The sequence below is a fragment of the Helianthus annuus genome, chromosome 15 (assembly GCF_002127325.2).
Source record: "Helianthus annuus cultivar XRQ/B chromosome 15, HanXRQr2.0-SUNRISE, whole genome shotgun sequence".
Lineage (NCBI taxonomy): Eukaryota > Viridiplantae > Streptophyta > Magnoliopsida > Asterales > Asteraceae > Helianthus > Helianthus annuus.
This window is the reverse complement of record NC_035447.2, coordinates 47,321,686-47,348,143: the sequence shown is the minus strand read 5'-3', so window position 1 is coordinate 47,348,143 and position 26,458 is coordinate 47,321,686. Positions and strand designations below refer to the sequence as shown.

The window sequence follows — 26,458 nt, the reverse complement described above, 5'->3', positions numbered from 1 at the left end:
TGATTTTTTTTTTGCCCAAAACCCTTAAAACATGTATATAACATGTGTAAATTTTTTCAAGAAAAAAAAAAACATCAAGAGCTTTGAGTTTCCTGGGTTTTTTAAATTAAAGTGGGTTTTCTATAGATACTTACATTATATATATATATATATATATATATATATAATATGAAAGACAAAGGTCGGTGGACCTTTGTCTTTATATGTATCTCACAAAAGAAAAAGTACAAGAGGCGTGTACGATCTATTGGGGTGACCTATTCCTCCATTCTCCGATCAAATCCTCCGCCGGAAAACAGTCAATTCCGGTAATCATCTCACTAAATGAACAACTGAATGAACGATTGATCGATCGTGTACGTATGGCGGATAAGAAGAAGATCAAGAGCGAAGCTAGCAGCAGCACCAGTACGATCGAAAATGTCAAAAGCGAAAGCGTCGTCGTTGACGTTGGTCGCCGGAGAAGCTCATGCGGTTAATGCAAATCCGGTTCCAACACTAGCATCACTCACGGTTACTTTCAGATTTCACGCACTAATTAGGTTTACTGTGGCTGTTTAATTTGTTGATTTCACTAATCTGATTAGACATATATGATATATTATGTTACAAAAGATAATATGTGAATTGTGATCCTTTTGATGAATAGAAAGTGAACAAGTTTGTACTTTTTAGGGCCAAATTGTGAAAATTTGGGAACTGTTTGGGGCCAGGGTAAAAGTAAACAGATTTCTTAGGTCAAATTGTATCTTATATGAATATTTTAGCATGTTTGAATAAGGTGGAGAAAATGTTATGATACATGTATAACTTGATTAACAGTATATCCGTTACTATGCAGTTAACTCGGTGATATATCCGTTATCACCGATATATCGGTTATCGGTCCCCATGTAAAATATCGGTGTCAAATATCGTTCGGAATATCGGTACCAATATTATCCGATAATTGATCGATATTTGACTATATCACAGATTTTCCCGATATCAATACCTTTCTTCTTAGTTCTATCATTCGTATTTCTTCTTATTGCTGCTATTAGTGTTATAAGTCTTAATTGGTTAATTGTTTGTGTTTAATGTTTGTGTTTTAAGTCTTAATTGTTAGCGTTTTGCAAGTTGTAAAAGGTTAATTTGTTAATGGTAGGAGAGTATACTAAATTGTTAGTGTTAAATTGCTATATATGTGTAAGTTCTACATGATATTAAATTACCGATATCTCACCGCGATACAATTGTTAGTTCCTACTTGCTACAATTGTTAAATTGTTAGTGTTAAATTGCTAAATTGTCAGTTCCTACTTGCTACAATTGTTAGCGTTTTGCAAGTTGTAAAAGGTTAATTTGTTAATGGTAGGAGAGTATACTAAATTGTTAGTGTTAAATTGCTATATATGTGTAAGTTCTACATGATATTATATTACCGATATCCCACCGTGATAACCTCTATCTCAAATGTTTGTCCTTGACTGATATCCAGTTTTTTACCGCATTAACTGCTTAGTGTGTAGCAGTCTCAAATCAATTTGTTTGAGATTTAGCTATATAATCATCAAAAGTAAGGTGAAAGTGATCTGATACTAGGCTGAAAACATATAGGTTGGAAAAACCATCACTTGAGTATTTACTTTCTTAGCATTGGACGCGTGGAAATATTCATAATAAAAGTTTAGGTAATTGCTAATACTTTTTCAAATCTTCCTTGATTTTGTCATGTATTGATTGTTTTATTAGACATGTGTTTTAGATATTCAAATCGTTTTTTAGAGATAGTTAGTAATTGATCCTTTGAGTACTCTATACTTCTACGCTTAATTTGGCGTACACAAAAGTGAGATGATTTAGGTAATTCTTCGACAAGTTTGAACTTGGCGAGTAGATTTAACAATTTCTCTTTAGTGTATACTTAAATTTGCAACAATCTAAATAGTAATCTGTTTCATTTCTTTTCTTCAAAGTTTTGAACCAACAAAAAAGGCCCTTACACTTTCAAGTTTTTCCACTTTACACCCTTAATTTTTTGACATGAAACACTATTAACCCTTATATTTAAGTAAGTTGCACATTCACATCTAACTTTTCGGTAATTGACAACTTTGACCTTCTTAACCTTTTCTACTTAATAACTTGACACCTCCTTTGGTTTAAATGACTTTTACGACTTTACACGGTAACGTGGACAAATTATTATACTTTTTTTTATCTATGTTTTACTTATTTTGTGCATGTTCGTAAACTGTATTTGAAAGCAAGTCGGGTCAAATATGCTACGTTTTCATTTGATGGCGATGTAATTTTTTTAAGTAAAAAGTCGGGTCAAATATACAGTATAAATTCGAGTTACTTTAACTTTCGACGCCGCCGCAACGCGCGGCGGGTCAAAATACTAGTATATATAAATTGAAAAGGTACGTGAAAATAATATACATGGATGATGTGAGAATAGTGTAAACCATAATTAATTGGCAAATTCTTGTATATTTTATACATGAAATGCAACTATCGGAGGCTGATACATATCCTATTAAAATTACAACTTACAAGGGTTAGGTTAGTTTTTAATAAATATTTTATAGCTAATTAGAGATTTAAATAAAGGTTTGACACGTAAGTTCCGTGTCTGCTTTATGAAATTCGAGAAAACGAACATCATTTGTACATAAAAAAGACTTTAGAAAATGATATGAACATCATTTGTATATAAAAAAGACTTTAAAAAATGATATATGAAAGACTCCACCAACCAAATACGCTGTTGTATAAGACCATGTGTAGTGGGACGTTTTTTTTTTTTTTTAAAATTGCCCAATCACGCCCCTTCCCTACTACACCTGGGCATAATCTTGCAAAAAATGCTCCTTGGCGTGGTTTGAAAAACGCCGAATGGAGAAAAGGTTGACCAATCACATTAGAGATTCCATTTGCTTGACCAATAAGATTTTTAGGTGTTTTTTTTTTAATTTTATTTTAGTACAAAACATATTGCCCAATAATGCCCCATCCACACTACACCTATTTTAGAAAACGGCCAATAATGCTCCATTGCTGACTGTGCTACCGCATGACGCAAAATGCCCAAGGGTACCAAGTTGCCCAGTACGCGTGGTCTAAGTTAGGCTTGGTATTCCCCTTTGCTTTCTTCTTCTTCTTCACACCTCACAATCTTTCCCTACAAATTCCGATTCCTTCAACAAGCAGAAGACCAGAAGAGAAAGTCTCTGGTATTATTGATCATTTACTATTCACCTCCAATTAAGAGAAGTATAATTATTCATTAATTTTCTTCAGTATCTTTTAATGCTTATTTTCTGTGTGTAATCCAAATAGTTTTATCTTGTTTAGGTGAGTATGTAAGTGTAACGCAACACTGTAGAGTTCATATTAGGCCTGGCGAATGGGTCGGGTTTGGGTTGCGGGTCAAAACAGGTTCCTTAATTGAGTAACCCCATCAATTCTAAATACAGAAAATGTGTAGGTTCCTATCACGTGGATCGTAACTAGATTGACAATCAATGAAGGGTGCGGAATCCCGTGACGGATCACACAACACACAGAAACAAGAAAGATGAAGAACACAATGCAATATACTATTTAAACTGATCTTCTATGATTATCAAAACAAAGTTAATCCCAGTTATCTGATATCTCAAGATATTCACTGATTGTGAGCAGAAAGAAATATATGGACCATGATGTTAAATTACACAGACAATTTTTTTAATAATATATAAATAACAAAAAAGTAATTAAAAAGCAAACGTAAGTATGACGGTTGGTGATAATCGGTGGTGGCGGCAGCGGTCGGAAGTAGTAGTACGGAGGTAGATGATGATCAGTGGTGGTGGAGGCGGCGTTCGGAAGTACGGCCGTAGATGATAATCAGTGGTGGTGGCGGCGGCGTTCGCGGTTGATGATAATCAGTGGTGGTGGTTGCGGCGTTCGGAAGTACGGCGGTTGATATCTAACCGTCTCAACAAATATGTACATCATTCTTGTAACTACGCATAAAAAATAGAAACAGAGCAATATCGCAACAAATAAACGTTAATTAACTATACTTTTTACTAAAGCGTATAAGCATTACTACATGTTCTTCACATCACTACCATGATAATACTCTCTCTCTATTTACTTTCTCTCTAGAGCTCAAGACTTAATTTCACGTCGGATGCTGATTGTAGGAGACCCCCTCGTGCAATAAAACATAAATCTAACGGCATTTTGTTCTAAGCAGGGTACTTCCTGATCCTATCTATCCATCCATCCATCGGACCAACAACACCTTTTTATGTTGGAGCAATAATATGTAATAAACAAGTAATATATAACTAAAGTTAATGTTCACACATCCATCCTCTCTATCTCTCTCTATATATATATAAAGTGAAAAGGGATGTAAGAATAGTGTAAGCCTTGATTAAGGGTTAGGTGAAACGTACTTCCTGATCCTATCTATCCATCCATCCAAACTCTTGCATATTTTTATACCTGAAATGCAATTATTGAAGGCTGATATATATTAAAATTTCAACTTACAAGGGTTAGGTGAAACGTAGTTTTTAATAAATATTTTATAGCTAATTAGAAATTTAAATAAAGGTATGACACGTAGGTTCCGTGTCAGCTACAGCTATGAAATTCGAGAAAACAAACATCATTTGTATATAAAAAAGACTTTAAAAAATGATACCATATGAAAGACTTTAAAAAATGATATATGAAAGACTTTTCAGATTTTAAGTTACAAAGATTCCACCAAATACGCTCTTATATAAAAGGCTTGGTAATCTTTCCTTACAAATTCCGATTCTTTCTTGAACAAGTAGAAGATCAGAAGAGAAAGTAGCGACAGACCACTCACTCAGGTATTATTCTCTCCTTTATCTATCTATTATTATTCATTTACTTTACTATTCACCTCCAATTAAGAGAAGTGTAATTATTCATTAATTTTCTTCAGTATCTTTTAATGCTTATTTTCTGTGTGTAATCCAAATAGTTTATCTTGTTTAGGTGAGTATGTAAGTGTAACGCAACACTGTAGAGTTCATATTAGGTCTGGCGAACGGGTCGGGTTTGGGTTGCGGGTCAAAATAGGTTCGGGTCGTTTAAGAAAAGAGGCTATATTTGTTCAGGTCAGAACGAGTTTCGGGTCAAAACGGTTGGTTTTAAAAAAAGTTATTTTGACTTTCTGGTTTAGGCACCGGTTACGCGCGATCATGTGTAGGTTTATGCATGTTCAAATGCCTGATTACATGTATTCAGATGTGGTTACGCGTGAGGAGCCAATTACACATACCGGCGACCAAGTGCGTCTACCTCCACGTTAATTGGCCCCGGCACGCACGTAATCAATCGTCGATGGATAACCGGCGCTCTTTACGTGTTCGGTTACTCGTTATTAATCCCAGTTATCTTATATCTCAAGATATTCACTGATTGTGAGCAGAAAGAAATATATGGGCCATGATGTTAAATTACACAGGCAAATTTTTTAATAATATATAAATAACAAAAAAGTATGTCCTAGTGGTAGAGAGGCTTTCCAAGTTCAATCCCCACTTGTGTTACTTTGTGGATTAGGCAATGATAGATAGAGTCTAGCCTTCTTGCAGAGGTGTCAGGAGCCCACCCGGGTTTTCGTCCCACCGTGTGTTACGCCAGAGAGTTCTGCTCTCGTGGTGACACAACGACTGTCTAGTGGCAGCCGGCTGTATGGTTTCCCGGAGGAACGCCCAAGCCAAACTCTGAAGCCAACGTGGGCCCGGTTAAGACAACATAGTCTGGTCAGAGTGGGGTAACGAGGCTCTCCAATTTAGAGAGTGCGGTAGTCTAATACAAGAAAGGGTCGCCTTTTAAAAAAAATTAAAAAGCAAATGTAAGTATGACGGTTGGTGATAATCGGTGGTGGCGGCAAGGTCGGAAGTACCGTGGTAGATGATGATCAGAGGTGGTGGCGGCGGTGTTCGGAAGTAAGGCGGTAGATGATAATCAGTGGTGGTGGTGGCAGCGTTCGGGAGTACGACGGTTATTGATAATCAGTGAACAGTGATGGTGGTGGCGGTGTTCGAAGTACGGCGGTTGATGATAATTGGTGGTGGCGGCGTCGGTCATTAGTACAAGTGGTGACCGGAACGTCAATATACTGCCCATCTGACCCTTTCTTAGTGTTAATCCTACCCATTCTAACCTATTCTCAGAATTTACTTGTTTTAGTTCAACCTCCATACGAGTTTACTTATGCCCAGAATCACCCAAAATTAGGTCTCTGGGTCAGTGTTGCTAGGTGTAGTTTAGACAGTTATTAACACCTCATAAATAATATTAATCTATACATATAATAAAAGAAACCAATTGATGGACACGTGTCGATACGAGAGGCATCTACTTTTTAGTTTTCCCGCCATATAACTATGTTTATATTTATCTTAAAAATTAAAAATTACAAGTTTTAAAATAATTTATCAATTTATCTCATATTTTAAGTCGATGTTTATCTATAACTATATCTCTATATTTATATTTATCTTCTAATATAATCTTTATACTTATCTTTATTTTATTATTTTGCGAGTAAATTGCACAAAACGTCCTTTATGTTTTCTCAAACTTACAGGTTCCAGCCGTAAGGTTCAAAACTTGCTAAAAACATCCTTTAAGTTTATTTTTGTTGCTGGTTTAATCCTTTATGACTAACCAAGTTAATTATTTCAGTTTATTTCCCTCACACGCCTAACATGTGGGGGTCCCACTATCGTTTGATGACCGACATCAACTGACTCGCAAAATGGAACGGAGATGTGGTGCAAACGCAAAACTGCCTGAAACCAAGCAAAATTGCCTCTGTTTTCACCGGAGATGTAGTTTAAACACAACTGGATCTCTTAAATTTATGGGGCCATTCACATGGAGCAAACCTCTTTTCATTCCGAGCTATCAACATCCACTCGGAGGAGAGATCCAGCCCACATTTCGCTGACTAAATGCCAAACAAACCATATTTGCAGGTTGATAGCCTCACGTTAGTTCTGTATGTGAATTCAAATTGAAAAGTGCATATCATTTTCTGTAATTGTTTTCCTCTTTAGTTTTGATTACTTGATTGAGATTACATGTATTAAATAGGGAAGACTAAAAACTAATATTTAGGTACAAAGCAATGGGCCATGAATAGGGGAAGAAGAAATAAGTGGATTTATTGGACTGAATGTATATTTGGGTGGCTGAGAACCTGAGGCTTTTTATTTTTTATTTTTTACACTTAATAATAATAACTATTTAATATTTTATTGATCCGGCCACATGTAACACACACGTTTTTAACCTGTTTATAAATTAAAAAACAACAAAGTAAAATGTTATAATTTTTGTAATACACAAGTTTATAACCTAATAATAGAAAAATAAAAAAAACAAAGTAAAATGTTCTAATATGTAAATCGTATATCAAAGTTCTTTTTACCAAAAATGTATTTTGACGACTGTGTGTGTTAACTGATTACATTATATTTATTCAAGCCGTGTAGTACACGTGCTTATTCAACTTATGTTATACACGAGTAATTAAAGATGTAACTTTTTTATTATATAAAAATATATTTAATCAACCCGTGTAATACACGGGGTTCTAACCTAGTTTAGTATATATTTCAAATTCAAATATTGCATACTAGGTTAGTACCCCGTGTAAGGGTTGAATAAATATAACTTTATATATTAAATAATAAAATGTTATATCTTTATGAACCCCGTATATTGTACGGGTTAAATAAATGTAATTTTATATATAAAATAATAAAAAAAGTTATATCATTAAAAACCGTGTGTATTAAACAGATTAAATAAATGTAATTTTGTATACTAAAAACATCACATCTTTAAAAAACCTATGTATAATCGGGTTGAATAAATCTACCAAATAATTAAAAATTACATCCTTAAAAACCTTGTATATTACACGTGTTAAACAGATTTAAAAAGAGTTATATCTTTAAAAACCATGTGTATTACACAAATTAAATAAATGTAATTTTGTATATTAAATACTAAAGACGTCGTATCTTGAAAAACCCCGTGTATAGCCGGGTTGAAAAATCTACCAAATAATAAAAAAATTATATCCTTAAAAAGCTTCGTGTATTACACGTGTTAAATAAATCTAATTTTACATAGCAAATGATAAAAGGTTATATCTTTAAAATTTTTGTGTATTACACGTGTTATATAAATGTAACTTTGTATAGTAAATAATAAAAAAATTATATTTTTAAAAACCTCGCGTTAAATACGAGTTGAATAAATATAATTTTGTATACCAAATAATTAAAAAAAAGTTTTATTTTTAATAAATTAGGATAACATTTAATATTAATTTATTATTTATATATTTAATATAAGGTAAGTAGGAAAAAGAGATATTTGTTTTAAAAATATATTAAATCAACAATTTAGATTTGAGGATAATATTTTATTAGAATATGATAAGATTTAAAATTAATTTATTATTTATTTAGTTAATATAAGATAAGTATAGATTTGAGGATACATTCAATGAATGACACGTGTCTGTAAGTTGGTTTCTTTTATTATATAGATTTTAGGTAGTCAAAGATATTGTGTAACTGTAGCATATTCTACTCCTTGATTATTGCTTGTAATTATATTTAAATACCCTTGTGAATAATGAGAACAACAAGCTTTTCCAATATCTCTAAACCTACTCTTGATATGGTATTCAGAGCCTAAACACTCTCACGAGTATTTTTCCCCTAAAATCCAGAACCTCTGTTCTTCTTTTTTGCAACACAACAATGGTTTCTCAACAGATCGTACACCTTACCGCCTCTACCCACTTTCCTATCAAACTCACTTCCAACAATTTTCCCTCATGGCGTAAACAAGTTCTCTCCACTCTCATAGGGCTTGAACTTGATCACCACATCGTCGGACTCATCGACCCACTAGCAAAAACACTCACCCTCAGTGATGTGTCAAAATCTAACCCAGCTTACCTTCAATGGTTTCGCCAAGATCAGATGATTATTAGTGCCCTTCTTGGCAGCTGTTCGGACCAAATCCAACCACTTGTGTCATCCGCTGACACGGCGCGACAAGCCTGGAACACCCTCAATTCAAGCTATGCAAGTGGCTCCCGTTCACGAATTGTTTCTCTTAAGTCCAGGCTAGCCAAGAACCCAAAAGGTTCTCGCTCTGTCACAGATTTCTTACATGATATGAAATCAATATCCGATGAACTAGCAATTGCCCAGAGTCCCGTTGATGAAGAAGACCTAGTAGTTCACATCATGAACCAACTTGGTGATGATTTTGCTAGTCTTATTGCTGCCTTGAAGACTCGCGACACCACCATCTCATTCGCTCAATTGTTTGACAAGCTACTGGACCATGAAAGAAATCTAAAAGACACTGCCTCCGATCCAGTTATTGCCACAATCAACCAGACCCAACGCCAATCAACTAGAACCCACTCCAGATTTCAGCCAGACAACCGCTCTAACAAACCTCATCCATCCTCTAGCCGACCCTCATTGTCCTCGCGCCCCACATCAAACAACCAAAGTCGCCAAAACCGTAACAACACATATTGTTACTACTGTAACATCCCTGGACACAAGACAAAAGATTGTCGGAAGCTTGGTCGTTTTTTACGAGATAATAACTATCCGGTTCAAGGTCAACTCGTTTCTATGGTAAACTACACCTCTACTCATCCAACCGCTGCAAACCCGACATGGATGTGGGACACCGGAGCATCTAGCCACGCCGCTCCCAATCAGGTTCTTTCCGAATACGGCGGCCCGAATGAGATTGTCTTAGGTGACGGTAAAACTCATCCCATTACACACACCGGTAAAACCACCATTCACACAAACTCATGTCCACTTCTATTAAACAATGTTCTCATTGTCCCTCACTTACCTAATCACCTTATTTCGGCCGCAAAAATATGTCGAACTAACCGTGTTTCCGTTGAATTTCTTCCATATTATTTCTTGGTTAAGGACCTACGCACGGGGGCGCATCTCATGCGGGGAGTGAACGTCAATGATGTTTACTATGGACCAATTCCTTCATCTCCACAAGTCAATGCAACCACAACAGGATCTCTACTCGCGTGGCATCACACTCTTGGACACCCTTGGTTCAACGTCTTGAAGTCTTTAATTGCTAAATTAGGACTTAACTGTAATAAAGTGTCACACGAGTCTTTTCATTGTGAATCCTTTTCTTTAAATAAAAGCCACAAACTTCCATTTGGCCAAAACTCTTTTGTTGCAAACAAACCTTTAGAACTTGTCTATTCGGATGTATGGGGACCGGTACAAACTTCAATCGACGGGTTTAAATACTATGTTATATTCGTTGATTTCTACTCCAAGTATATATGGTTATACCCCATGAAACGTAAATCTGATGTATCCATGCTTTTTCCGCAATTCAAATCCTTAGTGGAATTTTTTTTCAAAACACCTCTAATATCTTTATTCATCGGCAATGGTAGTGAATACATCGGTCTCACACCGTACCTCAACATACATGGCATCTCACATTACACAGCACCGCTTCATACACCCGAGCAAAATGGCGTTGCCGAAAGGCGTCACCGTCATATAGTTGAAACGGGTCTTGCACTTCTCCACTATGCAAATCTTCCACAAAAATTTTGGTCACACGTGTTTCAAACTGCCACCTACTTAATAAATCGTCTCCCCACTCCAATCCTTAATAACAAATCTCCTTGCGATATGTTGTTTACTACATCACCCACCTACTCAAAACTCAAACCATTCGGTTGTCTATGCCATCCATGGCTTCGTCCATACACCACCTCCAAATTACAAATGCGCTCTAAAACGTGTATTTTTCTTGGTTACTCAACGTCTAAATCTGCCTACAAATGTTTTGACCCGATCACCGAAAAATTATACCACTCCCGACACGTAGAATTTATACCTTATATTTTCCCTGCTCAAAACAAAAACATCACAGCCTCTAACCCATCTAATGATTTCTTATCTCATACGCCACATGAACCCACCACTTTCTCTTCATCCACTGATGCCACAACTATAAACACAAATCTTCCTCCCTCAACACCTTTTCTCTCTCCAAATGACACCTCTACTCAGCCTTTATCTTTAAACAACTCCTCCTCTACGAACACAATTACTTCACCTCATTCTCTTGACCAATCTGACCCGCCATCAACGACCGTAACCCACACTCCTTCTTCACCCCACGCAACATCCACCCCATCAACCACTCAAAATCAACCACGAAACTCCTCCTCATCCGCCCATGAAACACCCTCCTCATCGGCACCAACCGTACCCTCAACCCCACCTACACACTCGGTCCCACCCGAAACCCCATCCGTGGCTGCTCCTAAATAGAAACCCAAACCAAACTCTAAATATTATAACACTAATTTCGTCAACTCCACCACCCTTCATCCTCTTCCTCCTACTCTTGAACCCACGACCCATATTCAAGCCATGAAGGATCCCAACTGGAGGAGTGCCATGGACCTTGAGTTCAATGCACTTCTTCAAAACCACACATGGGATCTCGTGCCCCGAACGAACCAAAAACCAATTGGTTATAAATGGGTTTTTCGCATCAAGAGAAAACCCGATGGTACCATTGATAAGTACAAAGCACGCCTTGTTGCAAAGGGTTTTCACCAACAATTCGGAAAAGATTATTTTGACGCGTTTAGTCCGGTCACGAAACCTGTTACTATTCGAGCCGTCCTATCCATTGCTCTTTCTAAACGGTGGCCTTTACGTCAACTAGACATAAATAATGTCTTTCTCCATGGTACCTTACATGAAGATGTTTTCATGATTCAACCACCCGATTTTGCTAATTCGGATTTTCCTTCTCATATATGCAAACTCCGAAAGTCTCTCTACGGGCTCAAGCAAGCTCCGCGGGCATGGTACAATGTGCTAACGTCTTTTCTACTCAACTTTGGTTTTCGCATGTCCTTATCCGATTCCTCTCTTTTTATCTATCATAAGCAGGGTATCACTTGCTATTTCCTTGTCTATGTTGATGATATCGTTATCATGGGAAGTGATGACCACTTTCTAGAGCGATTTGTTCGTGCCTTAGGTAAAAAATTCTCTATCAAAGATCTTGGCTCTCTACATCATTTCCTAGGCATTGAGGTTATTCCTACACCTCAAGGTCTCTTCCTTTCCCAACATCGCCATATCCAAGATATCCTTACCACCTTCAAAATGGATGGCGCAAAAGATGTTCTCACTCCTCTAAGTGTCTCTAACCCGCTCTCACCTATTGACTCAACACCATCCGTTGATCCAACTCCGTATCGAAAACTCATTGGATCCCTACAATACTTAGCCTTTACCCGTCCAGATATCTCTTTTGCAATCAACAAACTCTCACAATTTATGCACAATCCTAGACAGTCACATTGGCAAGCTCTCAAACGGGTTCTATGTTATTTGAAAGGAACAGTGCCTTATGGCCTATTTCTGCATCGTGACTCTCCTCTAAACCTACGGGCATTTTCAGATTCCGATTGGGGAGGCATAAATGATGGGGGCCGGTCCACTACGGCTTACATATTGTACCTTGGGTCAAATATAATTTCTTGGCGTTCCTCCAGACAAAAGACCGTGTCTCGTTCATCCACGGAAGCAGAGTACAAGGCCATTGCTAATGCAGCTGCGGAAATCTCGTGCGTAAAAAAACTTACTTCTTGAACTTGGGGTACCACAACTGCACACACCAAAACTGTTTTGTGATAATACTGGAGCCACATACCTATGTGCAAATCCTGTCTATCATTCTCGCATGAAACACATTGCCTTGGATTATCACTTCATCAGAAAAAAGTTAATGCCGGCCAACTACAAGTTTTACATATTAGCTCTACAGATCAACTTGCCGATGTCCTCACAAAACCGCTCCCAAGAACACCATTCATACCATTCGTTCCAAGATTGGATCATCAAATGGATCCTCCATCTTGAGGGGGCGTATTAACACCTCATAAATAATATTAATTTAGTATATATTTGAAATTCAAATATTGTATATTTTAGGTACTCAAAGATATTGTGTAACTGTAGCATATTCTACTCCTTGATTATTGCTTGTAATTATATTTAAATACCCTTGTGAATAATGAGAACAACAAGCTTTTCCAATATCTCTAAACCTACTCTTGATAACAGTAATCCCATCTATTCTAAATACAGAAAATGGATGAGTAACTTAATTGAGTATTGAATATATGAGTAACTTCTTGTTGGTGCTTGCACTGCCTTCACTTTGTTATTGATTAGTTTTTATTGTTTATTTAAAACTGCAGTTTTGGAAAATGGATTTTGTAAGTCCAATTATTGGTCCTATTGTTGAATCTTTGTTGGTCCCTGTTAAGAAACACTTGGGTTTCTTGGTATCCTCCACAAAGTACGTCAAAAAGATGGATACTAGAATGAAGCAACTAAATGTCATAGCACAAGAAGTTCAAGATGAACGGGACAAGGCTGTTGGAAACACAGAAGTAGTACCTGCACGTGTGGAGCCATGGTTAGAAGAAGTAAAAAATTTAAATGAAAGAAGTAATCTAATAGAAGCAATTGGATGCTTCAATGTGACAAAGAGATACAAAGTTGGAAAACAATCTTATGGTATTCTGGAGGAGATAAAAGATCTTGAAGACCGAGAATCCAAAATCGAGTTTACTCATGCGCAAAGACCTCTTGCTGAGGTTGGTTCTACTTCTACACAGCCATCCACATCTACTATGGGTACCCAAGACAACTTTGAGTCTAGAGATTTGATATTTAATAATGCACTAAAAGCCCTTCAATCAAATGAAGAGTCCCATAGCATGATTGCACTATGTGGGATGGGTGGTGTGGGTAAGACCACGATGATGGAACAACTAAAGAAGGCTGTCGAAGATTTAAAAATGTTCGATTTAGTCGTGAAGGTGGTTTTTGGGGAAAACACTGACCGAACTTCTCTTCAAAAAGCTATTGCTGAATACATTGGTAACACACTGGTTGAAACAACAAAAGATGCAAGGGCTGATCGTCTTCGTAAGATATTTGAGGTGAAGTCAGAACAAGGTCAAAAGAAAATTTTGGTAATAATGGATGATATTTGGAAGGAAGTGGAGCTCACCGACTTTGGACTAAGTCCTCTTCCAAACGGGTTAAAATTGTTGTTCACGTCACGATTTGAGAATGTTTGCACCCAGATGGGTGTTAGAATTGCTTCAATTTTTAGAGTAGGCGTTTTAAGTGGCATTGAAGCAAAAACTTTATTTTTTAGAATTTGCCATTTGGATGGTGATCAGGACGAACTCCAACGGATAGGTGAAGATATTGTGAAGAAATGTGGTGGTTTACCGATTGCTATAGTAACAATTGCCAAAAGTCTTAGGGGTAACAAAAAGGAGGCATGGAAAGAGGCACTTTCCAATTTACAACATCATGATCTTCAAGACCATGATAACATTGTACATAAAGTTTTTGAAATGAGCTACAAAAATCTCAAAAGGGAGGATGATAAAGCAATTTTTCTTCTTAGCGGCTTATTTCCAGATGACTTTAATATTCCAGTTGAGGAGTTGATGATGTACGGATGGGGATTGAATTTGTTTGCTAATGTACACACTTTAACAGACGCAAGGATACGGGCCAACGTTTGTGTTGAAAACCTCATACATGCAAACTTGTTGACTGAAAGTGATGTCATCGGGTGTGTCAAAATGCATGATCTCGTCCGTGCTTTTGTTTTAAGCAATTTCTCGAAAGTCAAACAAGCTTCAATTGTCAACCATGATAGCATGGCATCGAAGCGACTTATATCAGACTCTTGTGAAAGAATTCTATTAAAGTGTACAGGCATGTCTGGATTTCCTGTAGACTTTAATAGCACAAACCTCTCGCTTCTGATTCTAATGGACGGGTATGAGTTCTTTAAGCTTCCGGAAGATATGTATAAAAGAATGAAAAACCTTGAAGTTGTGTCATATGTGAACATGGGTATTCCCAGGCTTCCGATAACGTTCGGGCACACAACCACACTTCGAACACTTTCTCTTCGTTCATGCTCGATAACGGATGATATCTCTTTTCTTGGAAGTCTTTGCAACTTGGAAACACTGAGCCTTGTTGATTGTAACATAAGAAGGTTGCCATCCGCCATTGGAGAGTTGAAAAAACTAAAGTTACTAGATTTGACCGGATGTGTTGACCTTTATATTGATCAAGGGGTATTGCAAAACTTGCATAGTCTTAAAGAGCTTTATATGAGGGCTTCTAAAGGTAGGCCTGTTAGGTTTGCAAAGGCCAATTGTGACGAATTGGAGAAGCTTTCACAGGTTCTTTTTGCATTAGAGTTGGAATTTTATGATAATGAGCTCCAACCAACATGCGTGTCCTTTAAGAACCTTGAAAGGTTTAGGATCTCTGTAGGCTGTGAGTTGAATTATGGTGAAAAGTATTCATTCAGAAACACGCTAAACCTTGTTGCAGAGTGCACCGAGCTTAACGAAAGCAATATTGGAGACCTATTTGAAAGAACAGAGGAACTTCGGTTACAAGTGAAGTATATGATCCATCTTAAAGACGTTTCATTGCATCACACATTTTCCCAACTAAGAATCCTTCATATTTCCAAGTGTGCAGAATTGACACACCTCTTTACAGTTGATATGGCAAATGGTTTGAAGCAGCTTGAGCGGCTTAAAATATCCGAGTGCCCTTGTTTGGAAGCACTTATTGGTGAGGATAGTGGAGTTGGGTTGGTTACATTAAAAAAGTTGAATTATATGTTTTTGGAGGATCTACCAGAAATGGTACGTGTGTGCGACAATGTTGTTGAATTACCAGAAATGGTGGAGTTGAAACTTGCTGGCCTTCCCAACTTCATGAGCATTTATCCGGATGATTCTGAAATGCAACCATTATTCAAAAAAGAGGTACATACATTATTTTAATATCTAAAGCTATAAATAATAACGTACAATTTATTATTTTTACGGCATATGCTACTTACATTTCTAACAAGGCTTATTGATTGTTTAGGGTGTGACTCCTAAGTTGGAGAAATTAGATATTTCTAACATGGAGAACTTGAAGCAAATATGGCCGTGTCAAATGAATCATTTAGAAGAGGTTGTAGTTAAAGAGTGTGGTTTCATTGAAGTGTTATTCAACATCGACTTCGAAAGTGTTTGTGGAATGGGGAAACACAGTAGCAGCAGATTAAGAACGATTGAAGTGAAGCAACTAAGGAAGCTAAAAGAGTTGTGGAGGTTTGAAGGCGTAAATGAATCTCATACCCTCGTCAACAGCTTTAGAGATGTACAAACTATTCACATACAATCTTGTGACAACTTTACAGATATATACACACCTACCACAACCAATTTTGATTTGGGGGCACTTACCACTTACTTCAACGTTACATTCACTAGCATGGAGGAGGAAGAAAGGGAAAGAAACAATAAAATGATTAAGAGTAATCAGGAGGTACGTCAACTTTTAATTTTTATCAAATAAAACAAACATAAATGGTTTATATGATGTTAAATATAAATTTATATTATTTTTTAAGTTATTCCTAGTCTTGTAAATGAGCAGAATGTTCATGAACTTGTTCGGCGGGAAGTTCATTTATGTTCGTTTATTTAGTTAAACGAATGAACATGAACACAATTTTTAACTAAACGAACGAACATGAACATAGTTGGTTCATTTAGGTTCATGAACGTCCGTTTATGTTCGTTCATTTATTTTTGTCCGTTTTAGTTTAAATGCACAAGTAGTTATATTTATATAAATATTAAACATAAAAGGAACTTTCTAACTACTTATATAAATATAATTAATGAGTAAATTGTCATTTTAGACCCTGAGGTTTATCCCAAATTGCCATTTTAGTCCAAATAGTTTTTTTTTCTCCTCTAGGTCCCTAAGTTTTCCATTTTTTTTTGTCATTTTGATCACACTGCCTAACTTCGTCTGAAAGCCCTAGTTTTAACTAGAGGTATTTTTTTTTTCATTTTCATTATAAACATTTCAACTTGTCATTTTAGTCCAAAACTATGTAGCACGGGGACTCCATTTATGTGGTCATACCCGTCTCGGGTACTTGTCGGGGACGGAAACACCATGGGTACTCATCGGGGACATTTTCCAAACGTTTCCAATGTCGAGGATGTATCTGGTAGAAGTATCCAGCCCGTTTCCATTTATTTTTAGAGTTTTAACCCTTTCAAATTCCATAACCGGCCATTAAACAAATAAAACTATCATCTTCGGCTTCTCTAATCTCTAAACTCTCAAGTCTCATCATCTCTAATTCTCTATCGATTCTCGATCTCTCACTAGATGAACCGGAATTTGAAAATGATTTGATTATTACCTTTGGAAGATGTAGTATTTTTGGAATTTGTTTAATATATTTTTATTTTTTTATATTTTTTATTGCCGTACCCGTATCTTGAAATTTTGAGTTTTGCCGTTCCTCGTTCCCGTCTCGTCCTCCTACCCCGATCCCGTACCCGTTCCAGTGCTACTTAGGTCCAAAACTTATTTTACATTTACAAAAATAAAAGAAAAAAATTAATTCTAGTTACTATTTGTCCTATAATAGTGGTGCTTTGGAAGAAAGGGAAAGAAGGAATAAAATGATTTGAGAGTGTCACTAGGTACATCAAAGGTCAATTTTTATCTTATAAAACAATTATAAATGGTCTATAAGATGTAAAACGGAAATTTAAATTATATTTTTAGTTATTTCACTTTACTTGGTTTATATGGTAGATTCAATAATTTTAATAATTAATTACGTAGTAGGTTGTTTCACTTAGCAACTACATGGGATATAAAAGGACTCAAAAACGTTCTATCCCATTGTATAAATTGTTATCACTATTAAATTGAAAATGATTAATTCTAATATGACCAAATCTAAATATCTATTATTTGTGAGAACTTTCGCAGGTGTTTTTAGTATGTGTGTGAAAAGTGGAGAAATTAAATTGTTAATTACATTATATTTTTTCGTGCAGATTATTGTTGACTAATATGTTTAAATTAGGAGCCTTCTCCATTGTTTCCAGTTTGATTCTTCTTGATGTTATATAGTATTTTTAAAGTGTTAAACGAAGACATTAAAGTGTTAATTACATTTAATGTTACATGCAGATTAATGAAATAAAAGAAGTGGATGATTACATTCCAGATGTCACATACCCATCTTATCTTCTCCACACTTGTCCTCACCTTCAAAGTCTTCAATTAATTAGTGATGATAGAGTAGGGGAGGTGGTGTTTGAGATGGATAGTCCAACAAGTAGTAGTAGAAAATTAGCAATAATTCAACCCCCACTACTACTACTTCCCTACCTTCAAACTATATACCTAGGACACTTGAAGAAGATGAGTCATGTGTGATTCTTAATTCGTCATCATCCACCTTTGCAATTTCCATTCCAAAACCTCACAGACCTTACCTTGTTCAATTGTGACAAAATAAAGTACTTGTTGTCTCCTTTTATGGCAAAATATTTATCCAACTTAAAGTGTGTGTTTATTTATGAATGTCATGGTATGGAAGAAGTTATTTCGAGAAGAGAGGATGAAATTACAACATCTACATCTGCATCTTCTTATCAAGACACCGCATTCTTTCCTCATCTTGACACTCTGGCGCTTCAATCTCTCCCATGTCTAAAGCGTATCGATGATGAAAAGAATATCGTTCATGATCACCTCCAGGTATCATAATAATATGCTTTGGTATTGATTAAACGATGTGGTTAAGAATTAAAACTTTGTAAAGTAAACCCGTAAAATGAAAATAAGTAGTATTTGTATCTAAGAAAGAGTGGGGAGAAATTGGTTTGCTGTTTTGTTGAGATTGAAACGAAAGTGATCATATATAAGAACATTATAATAATAAATATGATTTGTGATTCATTGCAGAGTGCTCAAGTAACCGGCTCTTATTGGTCCTTGTGCCAATACCCCACAAAGATAACCATAAGTGGCTGTGAGGCATTGTCAAGTCTAATTCCATGGTATGCAGCAGGACAAATGAAAAGGCTTCAAGAGCTGAAAATTAGTAGTTGCTGGAAGATGACAGAGTTATTTGAAAATGAAGGAAGTGGGGCTGGTACTTCATTAACAAGTCTACCTCTACAAAACAGTACCACTGTAGCTGTCCCTCAACTCTCCAACTTAGTAACTGTGGGTATCTATGAGTGTCACCATCTGACACATATATTCACATTCTCCACTCTTAAGACTCTCAGTCATCTCAAACAGTTGAAAGTAAAAAGATGCAACACAATACAAGTGATTGTAAAAGAAGAAAACAAAACGTCATCAGAAGAAGAAGAAGAAGTTGTGGTGTTTCCTAATCTGGAGACGCTTGAACTTGACCGTCTACCAAGCCTCAAGGGTTTCTTCTTGGGAATGAATGACTTCCGATGTCCCTCATTGGTGACTCTTATGATCAATGATTGCCCTAAATGGGTGGTGTTTACATCTGGTCAGTCGGAAACTCCAAAGCTCAAGTACGTACACACAAGCTTTGGCAAACACAGTCTTGAACATGGTTTTAACTTCCAGGTATACAAACCTTTTTTGTTTACAATGGTTGTTTTCATCAATTGCATTAACTTAGAAAGAAAAGTAGAAGAAATTCCATGCTATAAATCTTTGCCACCATAATAAATTTGTTGAAATAGTGATGGAAGCAACCATTTATTTCTTGTTTCACACTCTTTGCAAAACCTATAACAAACGCCTTGTGTTTCTTTTATTGTTGTAGACCACATTCCCAACATCTTCAAAAGGGATGCCTTCTTCCTTTCATAATCTGATAGAAATTAATATCGAGAATCCTCTGATAGAAATTAATATAGAGAATCAAGAGGATGTTGGAAGGACTATTGTTCCATCTCATGCGCTGCTACAACTGGCAGCAAATTACTATAAAAGGACCATGTAATTGGCTAGAAGAGGTATTTGAAGTAGTAGCAGTGGAAGGGAGTGGTTCCAGTGAATCAAAAACTCTTGTCCCAATTCCAAACCTAACACAACTAAAGTTAGAGTTCTTATATAGTCTCAAGTATTTATGGAAGAGCAATCAGTGGATGGTACTGGAATTTCCAAACCTAACAACTCTCTCTATTTTCAATTGTTGGAACCTAGAACATGTTTTTACATGTTCCATGGTTGGTAGTCTAGTGCAACTCCAAGAACTACATATAAGCTGGTGCAACAAGATGGAGGTAATTGTGAAGGAAGAAGAAGAAGAATGTGATGCCAAAGTAAATGAGATTATCTTACCTCGTCTAAACTCCTTAAAACTAGATAACCTTTCAAGACTCGAGGGATTTTGCCTAGGGAAGGAGGCTTTCTTGTTGCCAGCTTTGGATACTTTACAAATCAAATACTGCCCATCAATTACAGTTTTCACCAAGGGACACTTGTCTACCCCTCAGCTGAAAGTAATATATACAAATTTTGGGATATGTGATGTAAGGACAGATGTCAACTCCTTTATAGAGACCAAACTAGAAGAGGTACATATAAACATAATTACATATTCTTCCCTTCTGTATAAATTTATAAAAATGTTCATTATATGAAAAGAAAATTATATTAATTTTTCTTTGTGTAAACGTAAAAACACGCATTTTAATAAATGACCATTTTCAGTTACATCACAGAAAGATTCAAATATCTTACCTTAGAATCGAATAGAAATAGAAAGAAACTATGATGGAAAACAAAATGTATACAATAGTCAAATTTTCACGTCTTTTCTCCATCAATTTTCTGCAGGGGCATAAATTTTGTAGGTAGAATATGAAGATTGTATGTTTAATAAGCAAGGTTTTGTAAGGTAAATTCTAGTTGTATAAAGTACTTTAAATGTCTTATTGTATAAAGTAATTTAAATGTCTTAATGTGTATAATGTCTTTGATTTTAAATGTCTTAATGTGTTTAATGAGCAAGGTTTTGTAAGGTAAATTCTAGTTGTATAAAGTATTTTGGATTGTCAAAAAAAAAAACATTTAAGATTTGCCTTAGCAGGTTTAATTTAGGGTTTCACAAGCTTGGTTCCATTTGCAGATTGTTCAATTTGGTTTGGTTCAACTTCCAAGTGAGGCAGGGTGTTCAATATTCGGTTTTGCCGTCATTGAATTCTGTTTTGTTCAGTTTCGACTGAAAAGAATATTCAACCGAGGACCAAAGCCCCAACTGATGAACACCTGGAGAGGAAGAGTTTAGGGGAAAGTAGAAACCGACTGGGGAGAAGTCGATTAAGCTTGTGTATTTTTGTTTCTTTAGTTTTTATTACTAAATGCTTCAAAATAGTTTCTTTAGTTTTTATTACTAAATGCTTCAAAAAAATCCACATGCCCAAAACTTTATTAAGATGTAACCTATTATGATATCACTACATTGAAGAGTAAAGGTGATAATCACGTTTGACTTTTCTATTGATACCATAGATCAATATATTATTTAGATATAAGCAAGGATAACAACTCTACCATTAACAAAACAAGTACATATACATGTATAATTTAGAAACCAGTACACAACATAATTTCGTCAAACGTGAACTCTAAAATCAATAGACATGCAAACACTTTTTTGTTTAAAATTATTAAATAAACTAATTTGCCAATATTATTAAGAATTAAGAAATCATATTAACAAAATAATAATAATAATAATAATAATAATAATAATAATAATAATAATAAAATTATATATTTCTATATTCCCATTAAAGTCAATGGGAACAATAAGCAATCCGAGCCCTTAGATCAAGATGAGATTGAATCTTGACCATTATAATTCAGAAAAACCTTCTACAAGGGGAGGTTTGTTTCAGTTTTAGTTTGACCGCTCTCATCCGAAATCATTATTTGAAATTTGATCTATATTCTAGAAGGAGCAGTTCAGGGAATTGAAGACCATGGGCAGTTATCGAAGATGGGGGATCAGTTTTTTAACCTACTACATACAATTTTCATATCTTCCCAGCCCTATATACAACCCCCACGTCTACCCTCATCTCAAGCCCTTCTGCAGTTGTTTCTAATTTCTTTTCATCTTCACATGGAGACACTTCTTAGTTCTCATTATGCCCTAATCGCCGATTAACACCAATACTACTCCGTACGCCATTGCATCTTCCACCCCTCACCAAATGGTTGAATAATAATTTCAAAAGGCTGAAGTGAAGAACCCTCTGGTAGGCTTTTTTTATTGCAATAATTCTCCAAAATCACTGCCTTAGAAGCTTCAAATCGATGTCATCATCTTCTGATGCTCGATGCTCATGTATAATTAGAGTTTGTTCATTTTAATCCCTTGTGAGTTCTGTTTTTGAATTTAGTTTATGTTTATCGTTCTTTGGTTGTTCAATTTGTGTTTAGAAGTAGTCCAGAAGAAGCTACTAGGTGGATACGATTGCTTTTTTTTTTTTAGGTTTTTGCTATCGTTTTATGTGTAATTATGATCTGTTTCTTTTGTTTGACTGAAATGGAGATTGATCTTGTAGAATTTTGATAAAGTGTGGCTGATTATTTTTTTGACTCAGTCTTGTGATTTTTGGAAGGTATTGTTTGGTTTTTGGATGATATTAGGGTTAAAGGAGTAGGTTTGGTGTTGATTTTGGGGTTTTTTTTGCTGTTAGGTTGTGCAGAGTATGATAAGTGAGTTTGAATCGCAAGGGGCGCTTACAAGTAGCAATTCGAGGGTTTCATCGTTGGCTACGTGTTGTGGACCAAGGTTGCTCTCTATATGGATTAAGTTGTAATTTTAGATGCTTTTGGTTTGTGTTTAATTGAAAAACTCTCACACTCATACCTATATATAGATGGAGTGATATTATTTGACTTTCTTTACCATGTTGTCATTTCTTATATCATTAACACTGACCAGCTATTTCTATTAATAGTATGTGCTTCAGAAGTGCTAAGGTGCTATTGAAGGAGAATATCGTGGAACCCATGAGGGACATTAGGAGAGCTCTTTTAGCAGCGGATGGATGTGAAAACTTTTCCGTACTCTTTAGGTTTCATTTGTATTGTATGTATGTGATAATACACTTCATATTTATTTAAGTTTCTGATTCTGGTTGGCAGGTTAGCCTTCTGTTGTTAGAAGGTTTGTTTAAGCTGTAAGTGAACAAGTTGTTGGTGTGATTAGAGGAGTCAAACCAGATCAGCAATTGGTCAAAGTAAGTTTTTTTTTCCTTCAATTATTTAAAAATAAATGATTCAGTCTGCACATAATATAATCTCTCAAGGATAATAAAAAAAAGTTACTTTGTGCAGATTGTAAGTGATGAACTGGTGAAGTTAATGGAGGAGAAATATTTGAACTGACCTTCACAAAATCGGTTCCCACAATGATCTTACTGGCTCGTCTTCAAGGTGTGGGGAAGACTACTATATTACCATTGAAGTTGTTGCTAAGCATGCTAACAGGTATGTATTAACATATTTTTAATAAATGAAATGTGTATTCTTAATGGGCAAGTATTGTTGTTGCATATAATGGCTGCATTCAAAATAACTTGTCCCGTTTACCCTTGAATGGATCAGTTAGGGCTGTGCTTAATCCTAAATGGGTCAAATCAAAGTAAAAGAGAAACATGTCAAATGGGTTAAAAGTTGTCTAGACTCTAGAATCTAATTTCAAAGTATTAAATCGATCTTCTAAATAGTCTTGCTAAAAGATCTTAGATTATATTAAATTTTATAATCTTAGTTAACACATGAGTTATTTACATTTTAACGCGTTACCAAAGTTCAAATTTAGAAAATTTTTTATTTACTTTTGCAGGCAGAAGAAGCACAGCAGCAGAGACGTTCACTGGAACGTAAAAAGCTGAAGAGTTACGTTTGTTAGACATTAAGAAAAGGCAACAACAACGCGTAGAAGAAATCAGAGAATCTCATGACAGGTTTGCAAAATTCATGTAACATGTCTTTATGGTGGCAGCTCAAAGATTGTTCATTTTACGTTATTTTTGTTTCCTGTTTTTTTTTCACAGGATGAGGAAATCATGAACAAAAAAGAAATGTATCGTATTGAAGTCCAACACAACCTTAAGAAGTTGGAAATGACATGTCATGATATGGCTTCATTACTGTGCGGTTTAGGAATCCTCGTCAAGAGCCCGTACACTACATCACATCAGGTGAGTTATGTCGTGTTATAGTTATACATTTATACAGACCGTATTAAAATGATTTAGCTGAATGTTTAGTTTTTGTTAAACGGCTAATTTATAGACTTAGATATAAATCTAGAAATGTTGTTTTTGTTTCAGGTTCATGCGGCTTACAAACGAGCGTTACTAAGGTTTCATTCGGATCGACCATGCTCGGTATCTGATATGCGACAACAAGTTGAGGCAGAAGAAAAGTTCAAGCTTATATCGCGCATGAAGGAGAAAGTCAGTAACATCCCAAGCTTAAAGTAGTAAGACTAGTGGCAGATTTGTGTTGAATAACAGTGTATAAAAATAATGTTATAATGGTTAACTTTTATCAAATTTCATAAACTAAAAAAGTAAAAGACCTACAAGTTTATAAAAACTAAAATGGTCAAAAGATCTAAAAAAAAGTTAAAACCACTTTTACATGATGCGTTCATGCGACCCTGTAAATAGTAAAAAAAATGCGAGAAACAACTAACGTTGTATTTTGTAATGTATATAACGTTTAAAAGTTACTAAGTGTAAACTTGACTAGCTCCCTACATCAGCTTCGATGGAATGTAATTGGATTTTTACTTAATCTTTCATGTCTACTAAATAAGATTTAAAAACTTAGATTATTATTGTAGGAAAATTATACTGTTTTTGTTTCATGTTCATGCAGCTTATAAACAAGCATTAGTGAGCTTTCATCCAGACCGAGCATGGTTGGGATCTGATATGCACCAACAAGTTGAGGCTGAAGAAAAGTTCAAACTTTCGCATATGAAGGAGAAAGTCAATAACATCCTAAGCTTAAACGAGGCGAGCCTCTCATGATCTACCGGAGATTGACTTTCTGAATGCTTGATACGAGCCGTGTTTGGGCTCTCTTACATTAAATGAGTTGTGTTTGAAGTCAAGTAATCAAATATTAATATTGGTATAACAACTTAAAGTAACAAACAAAATCAATGTTTTATTATCATTGACGGACTGAATTCCAGGCCCAAAATAACGTTTTGTTTATATAATATGGAGGTTAACATTTAAGAGTAACCTCACACATTTTTTTTGGGTTTTAAATTAATAATGTTTTGTTTAGAATAGAAACAATAAAATATTTGTCATTATACCATAAGTATGCCCGTCCATCGGACGGGTATAGAACTAGTTGTCTCTTGTTTATATAATTCTTAGCTATTTTTGATTCCTTCCCGTGAAGTTAAACCCTACGGTGCTATTGCCAAGACCAACATGGTTCAAACATAGGGGTTGTGATGTTTTGACTTGTATCCAAACATACTACATACTTATGATGATATAACTGTTAGAGTAAATTACAAGTTTTGTCTTTTATGTATACATCAAATTACAGGCGCTGTCCTTTTGGGCAAAAGTTTACAGGCGGTGTTCTTAACCTTTCAAAATCTTGCACGTTATGTCCTTTAGGTCAAACCCAATTAGAATTTTTGGTTAAATCTGGTCATGTGCCTTGCACATGAGGGCATTGTTGTCATTTCATCTCTTCAAGGAGTATTGTGTAAAAAACTTATATGTTTAGGGACTACTTTGTAATAAAATGAAAAATAAAGAAATATAATATCTCTCTTTATCTCTCACAACTACTGAAAGTTCCTCTCTCTCTCTCTCTCTTCTCTCTCTCTCTCTCTCTATAACACAACCTGCCACTACTCTCCACCACCATTAACACATCACCGCCACCATAAGCATCCGTTCACCGTCACCACCCCCAAATCACCAACCACCACTGCACCGACACACCACCGCCATAGCCGCACCACTGTTTGATTTATTTTATTGAAATTATGTTTTTTTATTTTGTTTTAAATAAAATTGGCATATAAATTAAAAAAATACAAAATATAATAAAAAATAATTAGGTAATGATGATAGGGGCTTTAAACCATTGAATGCAAGTTAAATGCATGTGCTTTAAAGCCCACATATGAGGTGGCGCCTAGGTGGATCTGACGTGGTGTAATAAAGCCCTTAGGGGCTTTAAACCACACCCCCTAGCCTAAGGTGTAATGATCTTCCTAGACTCCTAGTCATTATCACCATCCTCCACAACCATCCTCTATTACCAACCTATATGATGTGCTGACAGTCCACCACCATCCTCCACCACTAATCAAATTTATTAAATGTAACGCCCCAAAACCCAAATGTTTAACTTAC

General features: G+C 35.6%; 2 protein-coding genes and 1 long non-coding RNA gene across 27 annotated transcripts; all 3 read left to right on the top strand.

Moving 5' to 3' along the window:
* The first annotated feature begins 180 nt into the window (after positions 1-180).
* Positions 181-7,284, top strand: LOC110911645. Its single transcript, XR_002577227.2, has 2 exons — positions 181-4,865; positions 6,715-7,284. It is a non-coding gene; the product is annotated as an uncharacterized LOC110911645 (long non-coding RNA).
* Positions 7,285-13,224: 5,940 nt separating this feature from the next.
* LOC110911644 (probable disease resistance protein At4g27220) lies at positions 13,225-25,342 on the top strand. 25 transcript variants are annotated; one of them, XM_035984556.1, is made up of 14 exons: positions 13,225-15,991; positions 16,098-16,544; positions 18,225-18,797; positions 19,005-19,652; positions 19,855-20,611; positions 20,874-20,934; positions 22,745-22,839; positions 23,021-23,100; positions 23,196-23,290; positions 23,388-23,540; positions 23,899-24,019; positions 24,110-24,256; positions 24,389-24,514; positions 24,942-25,342. In XM_035984556.1, exons 1-3 carry the CDS (start codon positions 13,376-13,378, stop codon positions 18,471-18,473), a joined length of 3,312 nt encoding a protein of 1,103 aa, XP_035840449.1. In that variant the 5' UTR covers positions 13,225-13,375; the 3' UTR covers positions 18,474-18,797; positions 19,005-19,652; positions 19,855-20,611; positions 20,874-20,934; positions 22,745-22,839; positions 23,021-23,100; positions 23,196-23,290; positions 23,388-23,540; positions 23,899-24,019; positions 24,110-24,256; positions 24,389-24,514; positions 24,942-25,342. The 25 variants fall into 25 exon arrangements, 11 of the variants coding, with proteins under 11 accessions (XP_035840449.1, XP_035840446.1, XP_035840447.1 ...); XM_035984553.1 differs by having other exon boundaries at positions 23,009-23,100; XM_035984554.1 differs by having other exon boundaries at positions 23,009-23,114.
* Positions 18,630-20,034, top strand: LOC110913719. The gene is made up of 3 exons (XM_035984310.1): positions 18,630-18,797; positions 19,005-19,652; positions 19,855-20,034. The coding sequence occupies exons 1-3, from the start codon at positions 18,630-18,632 to the stop codon at positions 20,032-20,034; spliced, it is 996 nt and encodes a 331-aa protein (XP_035840203.1).
* Positions 25,343-26,458: the final 1,116 nt, after the last annotated feature.